This window comes from Lolium rigidum, unplaced genomic scaffold (genome assembly GCF_022539505.1).
Source record: "Lolium rigidum isolate FL_2022 unplaced genomic scaffold, APGP_CSIRO_Lrig_0.1 contig_44483_1, whole genome shotgun sequence".
In the NCBI taxonomy this organism is placed as follows: Eukaryota; Viridiplantae; Streptophyta; class Magnoliopsida; order Poales; family Poaceae; genus Lolium; species Lolium rigidum.
In genome coordinates, this window is record NW_025900594.1 from 11196 (window position 1) to 29162 (window position 17967).

At 47.0% G+C, this 17967-nt stretch overlaps 1 protein-coding gene across 1 annotated transcript; it reads left to right on the forward strand.

Annotated features, from left to right (window-relative positions):
* The first annotated feature begins 751 nt into the window (after window positions 1–751).
* On the forward strand, window positions 752–5467 carry LOC124681478 (3-hydroxy-3-methylglutaryl-coenzyme A reductase 3). The gene is made up of 4 exons (XM_047216391.1): window positions 752–1683; window positions 2497–2678; window positions 3531–3877; window positions 4725–5467. Exons 1-4 carry the CDS (start codon window positions 752–754, stop codon window positions 4980–4982), a joined length of 1719 nt encoding a protein of 572 aa, XP_047072347.1. The 3' UTR covers window positions 4983–5467.
* Window positions 5468–17967: the final 12500 nt, after the last annotated feature.

The window sequence follows — 17967 nt, forward strand, 5'->3', positions numbered from 1 at the left end:
TCGAAACCTTTCTAGAAAACATATTTTTGTAGGACAAGAAATTCATCTAATGATGCCAGTCGAACATCCACCAGACACGTTTAGCACACCGGATACATAGTTTTTCGTGAAGACCTTTCGGTAGGGTTTTTAGAGGAGATGATTCCAAATACGATAAAAGGAAGACAGGGAAGGATTAGGAAGACTTAGGATCTAATTAAATAGGTTTATTTAATGGATAATCCTCCCATTGTATTTCTTTGTCGGTTTGCATAGCAAACCGAATCGTCGCGTCCTTCTCTTGTACCCCCGCGATCGGACGTGACCCATATTCATATTCTTTCCTCTTGCATAAATATGTTGATCATCAATTGTATAAGACATCTGTTTGCCTCTTGATTACTTTCAACACATTTTATATGCAGTTTTACGCGGGCGAGCAGCTGGCTGCTGATAGTATGAAAATCGTAGAGAAAATGTCGTACACGTGGAGCGTCTCCAAGCACGTCAGCCAGACAGCGGACGAGAGAGGAAGGCCACACGGCCCACGTCGGGCGATCCACGGAGCGGGCCCAGGCACAGCGTCAGTGGCAGCGGGGTAAGCACACCGGTCGTGTGGGCTGGCTGCTACTGCCTCTGCCTTTTTAAAAGGAAGCCCGAACCGGCTGCATCTCCTCCAGGCCCTCGAAACACCCGCTCCTTCCATCCCGAGCGGCCGAGCCGTGCCCACATCGTGCACGTTTGACTCGGACGCGCGCGCGTTCGTGCAGGCATGGACGTACGGCGGAGGATGGCGCCGCCGCCGGCCGTGGGCGCGCCCCACCGCAAGGCAGCTGGCGCGCCGAGAGCGCTGCAGGCCGGCGACGCGCTGCCGCTACCCATCCGGCACACGAACCTCATATTCTCGGCGCTCTTCGCCGTGTCGCTGGCCTACCTGATGCGCCGGTGGCGCGCCAAGATCCGCTCCTCCATCCCGTTCCACGTCGTCAGCCTCACCGAGATCCTCGCCACATTCGTCCTCGTCGCCTCGCTCATCTACCTCCTCAGCTTCTTCGGCATCGCCTTCGTCCAGTCCATCGTCTCCTCCACCGACGAAGACGACGACTTCCTCGTCGCCTCCTCCTCCTCCTCCTCCTCCGCCAAGGCTCCGGCCCCGGCCCCGGCGCCGCCCGCACAGTGCGGCCTCCTCGGGAGCGCCGACGCGGTGTCCGAGAAAATGCCGGAGGAGGACGAGGAGATCGTGGCCGGCGTCGTCGCCGGGAAGATACCGTCCTACGTGCTCGAGACCAAGCTCGGCGACTGCCGCCGTGCCGCGGGGCTCCGGCGCGAGGCCCTGCGGCGGATCACGGGCAGGCAGATCGAGGGGCTCCCGCTCGACGGCTTCGACTACGCGTCCATCCTCGGGCAGTGCTGCGAGCTGCCGGTGGGGTACGTGCAGCTCCCCGTCGGCATCGCCGGGCCGCTCCTGCTCGACGGCCAGCGCTTCTACGTGCCCATGGCCACCACCGAGGGCTGCCTCGTCGCCAGCACCAACCGCGGCTGCAAGGCCATCGCCGAGTCCGGCGGCGCCTCCAGCGTCGTGCTCCGGGACGCCATGACGCGCGCCCCCGTCGCGCGCTTCCCCACCGCGCGCCAAGCTGCACAGCTCAAGGCCTTCTTGGAGGACCCTGCAAACTTCGACACGCTCTCCGTCGTCTTCAATAGGTACAACACTATTAACTGCATACTTACTGATAACCACCAACAGAAGTCAAGATATCCATAAACCATAATTTTGATTGATAGTTACACACCACTGGATTTGTGCGCACCGTGTGTTGGACGATACGCATCTCACGCTGAAATCACCTGTCTCTGTTTTTGACAAACATTTTTCTCATTGACTCCACTGTTCAAATTCTCACCTTCTTCTTTCGGATGATACCAGTACGACTATGAGTATTATTAATATCCCTTCATTCATTGTGTTAGCATTTAGTTAGCGCAAACCTTGTGTCCGACGATACGCCTCTTAGGCTGAAATCACCTGTCTCTGTCTTTGACAAACTTTTTTCTAATTGACTCTACTGTTAAGGTTTTGAAGTTCTTGTTTGGGATGATGCAGTACGACTATGAATATTACTAGTACTTTTATTACTAGCTGTACGGCTATGAATATTACTAATTTTATTATTACTAGCTGGAACACGACACGAGACGATATATTATATTCATTCCTTCGAAAAGATGAAACTTGATCTTCAACAGGTTAAATTCACACATGATTTTGCTTACGTACCACAACGACAAACTTACTAGGCTGCACCAAATGGCATTTTATTAACAAACTCAACACGCTTCTCAGAGCAGCGGTGGCTGAAATCACCTCACTGGTTGTGTCAATCAAAAAATAATTTCTCTAATATTATTAACGTTTTAACGTTTGGCTGTAAGAGTGACGCTAGTATGACTTGAGCAGTACTGGTACACGGTACTACGATATACTTATTAATTGTTGGAAAATATGAATGTGAGCAGGTCGAGCAGATTTGGGAGGCTGCAGACTGTGCAGTGCGCGATGGCAGGGAGGAACATTTACATGAGATTCAGCTGCAGCACAGGGGATGCCATGGGGATGAACATGATCTCCAAGGGCGTGCAGAACGTGCTGGACTACCTCCAGGATGACTTCCCTGACATGGATGTCATTAGCATATCAGGTTCGCTTTGTCTTGCCGCCTTCCACATAAGCGGAACTACTGGAGTTAGTCACCTAGTAATCTTCTGATAATTAGGATGGAACTGCTATTAATTTCCGAGACAACTATGACTTGCTGAACAATATTCAAAGAATAAGCAGAGTGGTGTTTTCATCATTCAAAACCTTAGGTCTTGTTTTCAAAAGGGATAATTAACAATAATACGTTGACAAATTCAGTTATCGGGGTAACCAATGACCAACATATGCTGAACATTGACATATTCAGTCAAATATCAGATGGTCATGCAACCAACTTGGCAGGCCATAAGATGTTGAATTTGGTACTTGTCACTGTTCATTACGAGATATATAGAAAGGGCTTTGAAAGCGGTCTTTTTGTTAATAAGGTAGTATTATATCTTTAATGCAAGATTCCTAATAGGAGTGAAGAACGATATTGACTTCAATTAGTACAAACTTTGAGTAGCTGGGACCTCCTTTACATCATTCAAGATTTCTGATATGCATGCTGTATCATTTCGTTTGCTTTCGCTTTGTTTTTTTTTTCTGGATGTAAAATGGCATCATTTGGCGTTTCCTTCTAATACAAAATGATGCGCACGTAGGTGTGTATTTGAGAAAAAAGAAGAAGGTTCAGGACAAAGTGCGTAGTCTGTCAGAATAATTGAAAGAATGAATATTAGAAGCAGGCCGACCACTAGGACCTTTTTTTTTCTTACACAGACTAACAGCCTGAGTCATCACACATATTGTATTTGGCCATAGTTATACACAGTATGTATAAATAAACAGATCACCATGTCTCCATTTTTTTTCCAAACTAATTAATATTCTTCGGCAACGAAACCAGGTAACTTTTGTTCAGACAAGAAGTCAGCCGCTGTGAATTGGATCGAGGGGCGTGGTAAATCTGTGGTTTGTGAGGCAGTGATCAAGGAGGAGATTGTGAGAAAGGTTCTGAAGACCAATGTGCAGTCACTGGTAGAACTAAATGTGATCAAGAATCTTGCGGGCTCAGCTGTTGCTGGAGCTCTTGGGGGTTTCAATGCCCACGCAAGCAATATTGTATCAGCCATCTTCATAGCCACCGGCCAGGATCCTGCACAAAATGTGGAAAGTTCTCAGTGCATCACAATGTTGGAAGCTATAAATGACGGCAGAGATCTTCACATATCAGTCACTATGCCATCTATTGAGGTATGCAGCTGTACAGTTTTTATATATCCAGTTGTCAGTATATCCAGGTTTTGTGCCGATGATGTGATCGTCACCTACGATTCTTTTGGTCCCACCATACTTTTGATTTGCAAGAAATTCTCTGCACGTAACTTATGGTCCCTAATGGGTTAATTGATACTTAATATGTTGCTTGTTCAAACTAGTGACCATCCCCATCTAGCACCTTCTCTTTAAGCTTTATAAGTTTTATTTTTGAGGAAGCTGGAGGCAACTCTGGTTTTTCATTCATTTATTTTTGAACTACTTCCTTTTCATTGAGAATACAGAAATCCTCTACAACTAATAGGGGAAAAGAATTTGTTAAGGTTTGAAAATATGTGCTTCTAAGCTGCCTTGTCCAGTTTCTCAAATGTTTATGAAGGCTGGAATTCAACAACAATGTCACTTAAAGAAAGATGCCCTTTCTCTTAAGGCTGCAGCTACCAGGATTGGATGAGCTTTTCAAACTAAAGGCCTAAACAGCATCTCCCAGCACTCAAGCTACACATATTGTGATTTATATACTTTAACTGTTATATATAACCATAATAATGCTTTTGCTATAAATTGTCAACTATATATCGCCAGCAGATTTGTATCATAGGATTCTTTCCGAGAGAAAGGGTATATTTTCCGATGCCCTGTTTCCCTACTCATTAGCCACTTGTTAAGCAGGCCTTGTCGATCATCTAGCCGTGTATATATTGTGTGGTTGGTAGGATGAGAGAGACACATTTTCCTGTATATTCTTGTTTTGTTTGTTTCCTACTGGAACACATTGAGATCAGCGATGGACATGTAGTGATATTTTAGCAAAAAATTGTAGGTGGGCACAGTTGGCGGTGGGACTCAGCTGGCGTCGCAGTCCGCATGCCTGGACCTGCTGGGCGTGAAAGGCGCCAACAGGGAATCCCCGGGAACGAACGCCAGGATCCTGGCTACCGTGGTGGCAGGCGGGGTTCTCGCCGGGGAGCTGTCCCTCCTGTCGGCCCTTGCCGCCGGCCAGCTCGTCAAGAGCCACATGAAGTACAACAGGTCCAGCAGAGACATGTCCAAGGCTGCATCGCTGAGCTTAACTCCCTGAATTTATCAGGGGAATTAATGGAGAAACGAAACCCACAGGGTAAAAATACCCTGCAAGTGTAAATGGAGAAGAAGGAAGGTTGTGTCGTGTGGTGTGTTTCAGTGTTTTCTCGCTGGCTGATCAAAGCACTCTTCAGCAAGCGTCAATTCGTCAATCGTCGTCAAGCAGCAGTGTCGCGAAATCCCCATGGCTGAAGCATTTTACACGAGTTTGGTCTGTTTATCACTTCTGGCCCGTTTCCTTGGCCGCTAAACTTGCGTCTTTCTCCTCCTGCTGCAGCTGCCATCGCCGTCAGACGCCACGGGCACAGGAGAAGCTAACATCTTTGGTCTGTTTCGTCGTTTGTTTGTTCATAAGCTTTGTGCAGAAAGTGTAGAGATCCTCTTTAAACTTGCAACTGTACTTAACTAGAGATTTCTCTCCTTGCTTCAGGAAGCTAGCCTTGTAACTGTATATCACCTTTGTTTGATCAATCATATTTCTTCCTTCGTTGTTAATCGAACCCTGTCGAAGTTGGTGGTGTGATCTTAAACAAAAGATGTGGTGGGTCTCCGAGCTCTCCAGAGCGTCCTGGCAGGTTCACCCGCCGTGTCATGTCAGCACACAGCAAAGAGCATCGTGACCTTTTGTAGATCTGCCTAATATTCCAGATCAATGCGTGTGTCAGCAGATGTTCAAGTGTCGCCTTCGCGTGTCTGTCCCCTGGAAGGTCTGTTGGATGAACCTGGTAGTAATCTTGATCTTGTGCTACAGATCTGTGATTTGTCTTGGCACCTGTGAGTAGTAATCTGATGGGTGCAGCGCGTCATTGACATCGCATAGCTGCTAGTTGTGGCATTCTAAAATCACAGAGCTTTTCCCTTTCCCGGTGCTTCGACTTCGATGGTTAGTAGAGGTGGTGGTTGAACTTATCTTAGTAAGATGATATACAGCATTTTCTTGAAGCAGTAAGATATGATGTTAGTGGTTTAGTGGCAGACGACGTACTCTCGGCAACATGAACAGAAGTGTGAGTCGTCTGGTGCTGACTCTGTCGATCCACGATGTAGAGGCGTCGACGGGCATGTGGCTGCACGTTCTGCAGACCACATCCAGCATGGCACATGGACCTGAGATTGCACTTTGTTTTCTTACAGGGAAGAGATCCATGTATGGCGTGTGTGCATGGCACCGGCCAAAGATCCTCCTGTTTTGAGACGATGCACAACTGTAGCTGGCACCATTGCGTTGGAAGTGCAGGAAGCGTGAGTTGGTGCACGTGAAGCATGCCTACACCGCTGCACGTACGAAATACAAGGATGCATAACTGCCAACAAGATTTCTTCGGCTATTTTTCGTTAAACTTGATGAGCAGGGGTGAAACAAAACTCAAGGCTTGAGGCTCGGCTCGAGCTCAACTTGGATGGTCGTCCTAGGAGGAGGCGGAGGAGATTTCCAATGACGACTCTAACGAGGGGGAGGAAGTTCCCTCGCCGCCGCCCGCGCTAGTGCCCAAGCAACAAGTGCTCACTAGGGGCACACCTCCTCATTATGGAAAAGCCGCGCTAGGAGTAGTTCTACAAATAGGTCTTGGCGTACAACATCGACTAGCTAGTCCCCAGGCATAGATAAGCGCCCCTGATGACGAGATTTAGATGAGCAGATATTGTGGTTATGCTAAATGAGTATACCAGCGATGTAGTCTAATACCAGCAAGCCATTGGCCTAAAAATGGTGGTTGGGCTCGTGGCCTAACCGGACGGCTCAGTTGCTGATTGACTAAAGTGGAGAGTCCAGCCCGGATCTGGATCAATGACGTGTACGACAAGAAGTAGTCCACGTTAGAATAGTCTTGTAGTGTTCGGGTAGGACTCCTCCGTGTAAATCCTAAATCGTGACATCTTTATAAGCTGGATTCTAGGAGCCTTTTAGGGCAGATTTAATTCTCTTATTATAGTCGCACACTTCTTAATCTTATAGTAAATTATAGCCGCATGTAGGGTTTCACTGTCAAGCTCTGGAGCTAGGTAACTCATGCATATCTTCCAATCCTGATAGCTCCTCGCCTTTTGTCCAACCCTCTCTCTCTGCATGCTGTGAGGTACCCTCTATTGGGTGCTAGTCGGTCGCACAACAACAACACCACCTGTTGGTCACAAGGTGATGCTACGACTAACACATCCGTGTCCTGTTTAGGGTTACGTGTATATCTAGGTTAGCTAATCTAGGTCGAGGTCGAGATTGTATTGAATTAGTTCTAGTCGTATGTAAATTATGTCGGTAGTGGAACCATGCATGTTGTCAAAAAAATCTAGCAAAGAAACTCATGGGAACTCTTTTAAAACATATATATTTGGTACGATAATCTTGTATTTGTTCTGCCGCAACACTAATTGAACTGGATATATGTTACCTAGCTCTCCTGATCCGAGTTATCTAGAGTCAGACTATCGGGTATGTGATCGTCTTTTCAGTTTTGGAAACAATTAAAGAAAATGATAAAAGCTTTAAAATTTTAAAATCCTTTGCGATGTAGTTATGTTACATAATCTAGTTGTTAGGAAAAATAATAAATATGAATTTTGACATATTTTGCAAAAGAAGCTATGTTTTGGTAAAATGACTTTTGATTTTGCATACGACATCGAATGGAAAAGATTTTATATGAAAAAATATCTACATAAAAGTTACATCACATTTGATGACCCTGGGTTGTTACCAAATTTTTTTAGAATCCTCAAATCAAAAGGGAAAACAGAGCTTTCGGATGTTTTATATTTCGATGAAAAAAATCGAAAGAGGCAAAACGTACCCGTGGCACATTGATAGTAGTGGCACGCCATGGGTAGTTTCAAAATGGCCACCTACCCATGTGTCTCCGTCCTCACCTTATCTCTCTCACTCTGTCTCTATTCCTCTTCCTCATAGTTCTCAACCCTCCTCCTCCTGTTGGAGCTCGCCAAGCTCTGCGTCCCTACCTCCTTCGCGCCACCCCCTGTTGTTCCTCCACACCAACGCGTCATCCGCATCGAGGCCTCCTCTGCGCATCCTTCCTCCATCGCTGGAGACCATGATCCTTCCTCCACCACCGGCGCCCTTGCTCCTTCCTCCACTGCTAGCGGCCCTGCTCCTTCCTCCTCGAGGGCACCGCTCAAGTCTGATAGTTCGCTTGTCATGGAGCAACACCGCCCCCTCGTCTAGCTTTTCATGGAGCAGTGATGCCTCCTCATCTGACCGTCCGACGATGATGAGGACCCGACAGAAAAAAAATCTTGTGGTGCGGGGGTCTAATCGCAAAACTGCCACGATATCTAGATGTAGGGTTTCCCGTGCCTCCCCAAGCTGACCGAGACGGCGGATTTTTAATATTTTCCTAGGTTAGCTGTAGCGCACACACATGGTGCACCACTGGTATGTGTACATACTCGTGGCGCACACACATGGGGAGCCATACGTAAGCTACTACAGGTGACGTGATAGCAGTGGTGCACAGCCCTACGGCACGGGTAGCAAAAATAGGTGCGCCACGGTGATACGTCTCAGACGTATCTATAATTTTTGATACTACATGCTTGTTTTACACCAATTTATATATGTTTTGTTTACACTTCGTTGCACTTTTCACTAACCTATTAACAAGATGCCACAGTGTCAGTTCCCTCTTTTCTACTGTTTTTCTATTTCAGAAAAATTGTACAGGAAATATTCTCGGAATTGGACGAAACAAAAGCCGAAGTCAATATTTTACCTAAACGAAGACGAAGTCCAGAGGGGGTCGAAGAGGCGCAGCAGGGCGCCCAAACCACCCCTAGGCGCGGCCTGGACCTGGCTCGCGCCTAGGGTAGGTCTGGGCCCACCAGGCGCCCCACCGACCTAAATCCTCCGCCTATTTATACATCTTCTCGGGAAAACCATGGATACCCGAGCCTCCATCCACGAAAATTTCCGTCGCGGCCACCATCGCAGAACCCATCTCGGGGGGTTCTGAAGCTCTTCCTGGCACCCTACCGGAGGGGGAAATCATTGCCAGAGACATCTACATCGCCATGCCCGCCTCCGAAGTGATGCGTGAGTAGTTCATCCCTGGACTATGGGTCCATAGCAGTAGCTAGATGGTTGTCTTCTCCACTTAGTGCTTCATGTATCGATCTTGTGAGATGTCCTACATGATCAAGATCATCTTTATGTAATCCTATATGTTTGGTTTGCTGGGATCCGATGAATATTTTATACTATGTTGAGATTGACTATATATTCATGTCATATGTTATTTGTGATCTTGCATGCTCTCTGTTGCTAGTAGAAACTCTGGCCAAGTGGACATGTGTGACTCCAAAAGGGGGTATTTATGCTCGATAGTAGGTTCATGCCTCTAGTTTTCTGGGAGAGTGACGTTTAACTTCTAAGATTGTAGATGTGTTGTTGCTACTAAGGAGAAAACAACAATGTTTTATCCGAGGGTAATTCTATTGTTTAATTCACACACATTGCTTAATGCGATAGTCTGTTGCTTGCAACTTAATACTGAAAGGGGTTCAGACGATAACCTGAAGGTGGATTATTAGTTATAGACGAAGTTGGATTATGGTCTATGTATTATGTTGTAATGCCCATATCAAGTCTCATAGTAGTCATCTTTTTTATGTATTGGTCGATATTCTATCAATTGCCCAGCTGTAATTTGTTCACCCAACATGCTATTTATCTTTATGGAGAGACATCTCTAGTGAACTGTGGACTCCGGTCCTATTTCCTTTACTGATAAATTCTACTGCAATCATGTTTCGTTTACTTTCTGCAAACATCTCTTTCCACTCGATACGTCTAATCCTTTGTGTTCAGTAAACCTGTGAGATGGACAACCTCACTGCAAATTGGGGCAAAGTAATTTGGTTGTGTTGTGTGCAGGTTCCACGTTGTTGCTGATGCCGGTAGTGCGCCCTGCCACTAGTCAACCAGCAACACCTTCGGAAGTCACGCCTTTCTCCTACTGGTCGATTAAACCTTGGTTTCATACTGAGGGAAAACTTGCTGCTGTGCTCATCACACCTTCCTCTTGGGGTTTCCCAACCTCTTACACAACAACGCTCAACAAGATTGTCTGGCACCATCACCGGAGCACCATCACACGAGTAAGCCTTTTCCTACTAGTGTTGGTTCCAGAAGCACTGGTTTATATATCGGAGTACAATAGAGGCTATTAAGTTGAATATCCACCTAGAACTCTATGCTACACTAGTTTGTTACTTCAACCATGGACTAGGCCTTGAACTATAAGTTCTTTGAGAATCTAGTTTCAGACAAAGCCTTGATAATAGGTTGTCGCATGGGCTTTCCCGTGGGGGGGGGGAGGGTTATGCATCATACTACATGGCCTTTCATGAGTTTATTAGAGAGAATTCAAATCTCAAAGACTATGCTATTTAACATTCAGACTCATACATGTTTCTTCTTCAAAAGATGTACTACGGGATAACTCTCTACTAGTGAGCCACTCGGAACACAGAAAAACTAGCATGTCATCTAGATTAGGAGAATATTTCATATTCATGGAGTGGTATTATACATAAGTAAGGATACTCTTGATAAGGGGTAGTCCGATCTTCTCAGTAGGCGGAGTGGATGGTGATGAACATGATGATGAACTCGATGATATGGTGGATGATAACTTGTATGACGCTGACAATTCACTACTAGGAAATAGGCAATTAGTGGCGCACCACCTTTCCCCATCAGTGGCGCACTGCTGGTGCGCCACTGTAATCACGCCACTGCTAAGTTTTAGTAGTGGCGCAGCTCTGGTGCGCCACAACTACCCTAAGTAATAGTGGCGCACTACCCTGTGCGCCATTGACAGGTACACTGGTGCGCCACTACTACTCCAAAGAGGTGCGCCACTGTTGTTTAGCAGCAGTGCACCACTACTGTCTGCTGTCGGTGCGCCATACAGCCTCCTTGGGTGCGCCACTGTTACTGCGAGCTGGTGCGCCATTGCTGCCTGTTTAGGTGCGCCACTGTTGCATCTCAGACGTGCGCCACTGCTGGCAGCTTTGGTGCGCCACTGGCAGTTTCGAAGGTGATCAGAGGGTTGTGCGCCACTGGGTCCAGACTGGTGCACCACTGTTACTTGGTGGTCGTGCGCCACTCATGGTCCAGTAGTGCGCCACTGCTAGTAGTTCGTTTTCATTTTTTGTATTTCTGACATGTATTTGTACAGGTTGTATAGCACAGTATAACAGCACAAATACATAATATATAACGCATATATACAACAACACATCATACCAATACATAGTTCTTCACATTAGCCTCCATGATTCACAAGATTTCAAATATTAGACAAGTGTTACGGGGTTACAAGTCACAAATGAGCTAGTGGTTACACAAGGTCGATCATCTAAAATAGCATCACATAGAAGAGAGCTAGAGTCACTACTAGCACCGTCCCGATGAAAGTGGTCTTCATCCGGTTCCTCCTCCGCTCCCTCCTCTCTCCTGCCAGATAGCGTGCGTATCTGTCTTCGGCCTCCGCTCTAGTGGTGTACCCTTTGTAGCTGTTACCGCTAAAACGGTGAACTTGTCTCCGACACTCCTCCCAGTCGGTGTAGACTCCGGGAACCTTGCCCTTGTACACGACATACCACGTCATATCTGCACATATGCACAAGCCAAAGAAACATTAGTGCACACTCATAGATGTTTGCAACGAATAAGAGCAAACTCAAAAACGATCCAAGTAGTATGAACTAAAAGGCATGCCTCATACATTGTTGGTCGGAACAAATATTAACATTTAGGGAAGGGGTAAGTGAAACCAAGTAGGATGCACAAGAGATTGATACTTGTGTCATCGCACCAGGTTCACTAGCCCCTCCCCCAAGTGTATAGGTGACCAAACATTCTAATCATCGGCATTTTGAGATATCAAAGCAAATGGAATGACAAGGGCCTCATACATTATTGGTCCAAACAAATATTAACATTTAGGGAAGGAGTTAGCGAGACCAAGTAGGATGCACAAGAGATTGATATTTGTGTCATCGCACCAAGCTCGCTAACGCCTCCCCCAAGTGTAGTGACCACAAAATTTAATCATCGGCACTAAAATGGAAGAAAGGCCAATGCAATTAAGAAGTGCCAATTCAAATAAGAGACAAGTAGCTAGTATGAACTAAATGGAATGCCTCATATTTTGTTGGTCGGAACAAATATTAACATTCCGTGATGGCGTAAGCGAGGCCAGGTAGGATGCACAAGAGATTGATATGTGTGCCATCACACCAGGCTCGCTTACGTCACCACGGAGTGTACAGTTGACCGAACATTCTAATCATCGACATTCTGAAAAACCAAAGCAAATGGAATGACGAGGGCCTCATACATTGTTGGTCCAAACAAATATTAACATTTAGGGAAGGTGTCAGTGAGACCAAGTAGGATGCACAAGAGATTGATATTTGTGTCATCGCACCAGGCTCACTGGCGCCTCCCCCAAGTGTAGTGACCACAAAATTTAATCATCGGCACTAAAATGGAAGAAAGGCCAATGCAATTAAGAAGTGCTAACTCAAATAAGAGATAAGAGCCATATATATAAGTTCACAAACATAGCCGAACTAGTAATTAATAACATCGATTACATATAAGTTCAACGACCGTCGAAACTAATTAAACAGACATGCAACTAAAGTGTTGGATAAAGTTCATTACAACACAAGCTCGTATTTAGTTCACAACTACATAACTAGGCTCGCACATCAAGACTTTCTACTCGGAGCGTGGATAAAACCGCCGCCTTTCTTCAAGCACATCCATGAGCGGTAGTCGTCACCCTGCATTTGGAGCTTTGTGTCTATGTCACTGTTTGACGGCTGATAGCCGGCGTAGAACTCCCACGCGCTTCTAATGACATCTTGATAGATGATTTCACAAAACTCTACTTGGATGCGGAAGAAGTCTTGCTTTATGCCGTCGTCACCGACCCGCGACAATTTGTTGGCCCAGTCTCTGAGATGCTCAGGTAGCGTAAGCTGCTGCTGGTCCCGTATGAACTTATCCATGTGATAGAGGGCGTAGTAGGCATCCTTGTTACTAGAAGGCGGCTTCTTGACGCAGGGAAACTTTGTTTGGTGCTTGAACACATGCTTCCCGTACCTAACATTTGGCCTCTTCATGTGGCCTTTTGCTTTGACGTAGCCATTGAGAGCATCATCAAGTACGGCCTTGACATTCGTGTAGTCCGTGCTTGACTTACCGTCCGCATCGAGGTATGTGGCCATGGAATGTTTCGGGGTTACGGAGATGAGTGTGTAGGTATTGTCTCTGCGTAGAACACATAATGTTTAAGAACAGGACGATTGAAATCTAAAAAAATCACGAGTTAAGACCAGTACGGTGAGGGGGTGACTTACTCGGGAAATACAGGCAGGAGGAGGTTACACTTCTTCTGGTTCGCTAGAAAGAAGCCTTTGAGGTATTCACTCGCGACTGCTGACGTGGGCACTACCCTTTGGGTAACCCACATTACCCTATCCTGTATTGACTAATTGGAGGCCCATGAAGACACTTGAAGGCGAGATGGGCCACTAGGACGGCGCACCAGAAGGTTCCTTGACGGGCAAGACAAGGAAGCAATCGAACAAGGAAAGATCGGATCTAAAGCTACTGTAAACCTAGTCGTACTCGGTGAGACCTCTTGAGACCTAGCCTCCTATATAAAGGCCAGGAGAGGGGCTGCCGAGGGACACGATCAATCTTAGCAATCTTAGCCAACAAAAGCCCAGAGCTAGGTCATCTTAGCAATAGCCATCTCGACGAGATCTCAGCCGAACTATTCGGCACCCCATTCTAACCCATTATCATCATAATCATGAACGGACGAGCAGGGACGTAAGGGTTTTACCTCATCGAGGGCCCCGAACCTGGGTAAATCGCTCTCCCCGCTTGTCTGTGAACCGATGTCTCGTGTCAGCTTGCAGGATTCCATCAACCCTAAGCCCCTATCGGAGGGCATTGACGAGGAGTACCCTCGACAATTGGCGCCGTCTGTTGGAAACCTGTCGGCACAAGGCAAGTCATCAGCAGTACCAGTCACGTCCGCGGCGTTCTTACTCGAATCACCAACGCCAGCAGAGTCAACAGATCCGATCCGCTGCGGGTCCTTCGAGTTCGTGCCACGCCGCGAAGTACTTCACCCAAACCCTATGGCATCATCTCATGACATGGAGGCTGTTTTCGGTGGCATCCACTTCGTGATCGATTCCGGAGGTTTCCTTCGCCTCCCTAGGGTCAGTGCGTCCGACTCAAAGGCCGTACCTCCGGAGGGTGTCCCTTCAACGACAACCCTAAAAATTTCGCCCAGAAGCATACAAGGGAGCGACCAAGGGAATCTCGACACCACGGCTGGACAAAGAAACAGACAGAGAAGCTCACACCGTGAGAAGGAAGGCAGAACAACAGTTCATCCTCGACAGTTCGAGCAAGGATGCCACGACACATCGGCAATCAGGGGCCGCACCCGTTCTCCGTATCTTTCGGCTACAGAGCAACTCGAGGCGCCATGTTACCTCCACTCATACTTCGATCCAAAGGATGGTCGGGAAAAGTCCAGTCACTTGTTGAGGAACTGCCGACACTTCCTAGAGATTCGACAGTTCTGTGATGATCTTAGAGCCGAAGCTATATCAAGAGTTCACATGATGGAGAAGAAGGCAAGGTCCTACGACCATCCGCCAGAACCGTATGTACCAGAACCATACGAGCCAATGGAGAAAGATGAATATGTACCAGCCGAAGTATTCCCAGCACTACGTGGACAAATCAGCATGATCCATAAAACCAGCTTTTCGAAGAGAGAAGTCAAGAAGTTCTCCCGAGAAGTAAAATACGCGGAAGTCGCCATGGTCGATACGCCGGATTTCATCGACTGGTCAGAACAAAGCATCACCTTTGGCAGGGTAGATCACCCGAAAGCTGTCCCAAGGCCCGGTCACGCGGCCCTTGTCCTTGAAGCACAGATTGGAGGGTACAGTATGGGCAAAGTATTCATGGATGGAGGAAGCGGCTTGAACCTGCTATTCGCCGGCGACAATGAGAGCAATGGGTTTAACGGTCGACATGCTAAGAGAATCCGACACGAGGTTCCACGGCATTATACCGACTCGACCCGCTTACTCGCTAGGCAAAACATCATTGGACGTAGTCTTCGGCACGCCCAGTAATTTCAGGAAAGAAAAGATCGAGTTCGAGGTAGTCGACTGGGAATCTCAGTACCACGCCATCCTCGGCAGACCTGCGTTTGCTAAATTCATGGCCGTGCCTCATTATGCATACTTGAAACTGAAGATGCCGAGCAACAACGGGACCCCAATAACCGTTCACGGCAGCTTCGCTCGATCAGACAACTGCGACAGGGAATTCCAGAAGATCGCTTCGAAGTTTGGAGCCAAGGAAGAACTCAACACGATCGATACCGTCACAGACCACACACAACCACCAGCCGACAATCGAAATGTAAGATCCGATGAGTTCGATGCTACAAAGGAAACTAAGAAGCTTCAGGTGCACCCTACTGATCCGAAGAAGACGGTCAATACGTCGGCTGACCTCACTGACACATAGGAAAGCGCGCTCATCGAGTTCATCCGTGAGCGCTGGGAGATATTTGCATGGGAACCATCCGACATGCCAGGTATCCCCAGGGAACTCGCTGAGCACGCCCTAAATGTTGAGCCGACAGCCAAACCAGTGCAGCAATCAATGCGATGATTTTATGAACCAAAGAGAAGAGCAATTGGCGAAGAAGTTAATCGGCTCCGCAAGGCATGATTTATTCGGGAGCTTAAGGAATCTGAGTGGGTGGCCAATCCCGTCATGGTGCCAAAGAAGGACACAACCGCCCTCCGCATGTGCATCGATTACACCAGCCTTAACAAGCACTGCCCGAAAGATCATTTCCCACTGCCTCGAATAGACCAGATAGTCGACTCCACGGCCGGGTGCGACCGTCTCTCTTTCCTCGATGCATACTCCGGGTACAATCAGATTAAGCTGAAGAAGGAAGACCAGGAGCTAACCGCGTTCATCACTCCGCACGGCGTTTTCTGCTACAATGTCATGACCTTCGGGTTGAAAAATGCAGGAGCTACTTATCAACGCTGCATGCAAGCTTGCCTCGCGGAGCAGATTGGAAGAAATATTGAAGTTTACATCGACGACATCGTGGTGAAAACAAAGCACGCAGCCACACTCATCGATGACCTACGGGAAACCTTCGACAATCTGGACAGATACAAAATCAAGTTGAATCCCAAAAAATGCTTCTTCGGAGTGCCGGGAGGACAAGTACTTGGGTATTTCATATCAGCCAGAGGAATCGAATCCAATCCCTCAAAAATCAAAGTTATTCTTGATATGGAGCCGCCAAAGAATCTGCACCAAGTGCAGCAGTTGGCAGGCCGGCTAGCAGCACTCAGCGGGTTCATTGCAAAGCTAGGGGAGAAAGCTTTGCCCTTCTACAACCTGATGAAAAAGTCGGAAAAATTCGAGTGGACAAAGGAGGCACAGGAATCCTTCGACAACTTGAAGGAAATCTTACCGACCTCCCCAGTGCTCGTGACTCCGCGCGAGAAGGAGACGTTGCTCATGTACATAGCTGCAACAGCACAAGTCTTCAGCAGCGTTTTAGTCGTCGAACGAGAGGAACCAGGGAGAGTTCATGGTGTGCAGAGGCCCGTTTATTACCTCAGCGAAGTGCTCACTCCTGCAAGGCAGAGGTATCCCCATCACCAGAAGCTGGCGTATGCAGTATGGCGGTTGGCTCGCAAGTTGCGGCACTACTTCACGGAGCACCCGATTAAAGTTGTAAGCGAAGCACCCCTGAAGAGCATAATGACCAATCCGGAAGCCACGGGTCGAGTATCCCAATGGGCTATTGAATTAGCGCCACATGACATAACTTACGTTAATCGAACGGCGATAAAATCCCAAATCCTCCCAGATTTCGTGGCAGATTGGATCCAATCACAGACGCCGGCAGTACCCGACATGTCAGGTTCATGGATAATATACTTCGATGGGTCAAAACGGAGTACAGGTGCAGGAGCAGGGGTGGTGCTGATATCACCACAGGGAGATAAGATGAAGTATATACTGCGCATGAATTTCTCTCTGCCGACAAACAACGAAGCAGAATACGAAGCGCTGTTGCACGGAATGAAAATGGCAAAGGCGTGTGGTGCTACTCATCTGGAGATCTACGGAGACTAAAACTTGGTGGTGCAGCAGTCGATGAACCTATGCGACGCAACCAATGACAACATGATCGCTTACCGGCGGCTGTATCAGAATATGGAAGCTAAATTCGAAGGATGCGAGCTCAAACATATCGGAAGAGCCAGTAATGAGGAAGCCGACACTTTGGCAAACATCGGGTCCACATGCTCCTGAAGGAGATATGCCCTAGAGGCAATAATAAAGTGGTTATTATTTATATCTTTATGTTTATGATAAATGTTTATATATCATGCTATAATTGTATTAACCGAAATATTAGTACATGTGTGATATGTAGACAAACAAAGAGTGCCTAGTATGCCTCTTAACTAGCTTGTTGATTAATGGATGATTATTTTCATAATCATGAACATTGGATGTTATTAATAACAAGGTTATATCATTGTATGAATGATGTAATGGACACACCCAATTAAGCGTAGCATAATATCTCGTCATTAAGTTATTTGCTATAAGCTTTCGATACATAGTTACCTAGTCCTTATGACCATGAGATCATGTAAATCACTTATACCGGAAAGGTACTTTGATTACATCAAACGCCACTGCGTAAATGGGTGGTTATAAAGGTGGGATTAAGTATCCGGAAAGTATGAGTTGAGGCATATGGATCAACAATGGGATTTGTCCATCCCGATGACGGATAGATATACTCGGGCCCTCTCGGTGGAATGTCGTCTAATGTCTTGCAAGCATACATGAATAAGTTCAT

What these genes read in the sequence shown, in the direction of transcription:
- LOC124681478 (XM_047216391.1), top strand. Translation starts at nt 752, where the DNA reads ATGGACGTACGGCGGAGGATGGCGCCGCCGCCGGCCGTGGGCGCGCCC. An exon ending in CTCTCCGTCGTCTTCAATAG is followed by an intron (nt 1,684 to 2,496) that starts GTACAACACTAT and finishes GAATGTGAGCAG; the next exon opens with GTCGAGCAGATTTGGGAGGC. An exon ending in TCACTATGCCATCTATTGAG is followed by an intron (nt 3,878 to 4,724) that starts GTATGCAGCTGT and finishes AAAAAATTGTAG; the next exon opens with GTGGGCACAGTTGGCGGTGG.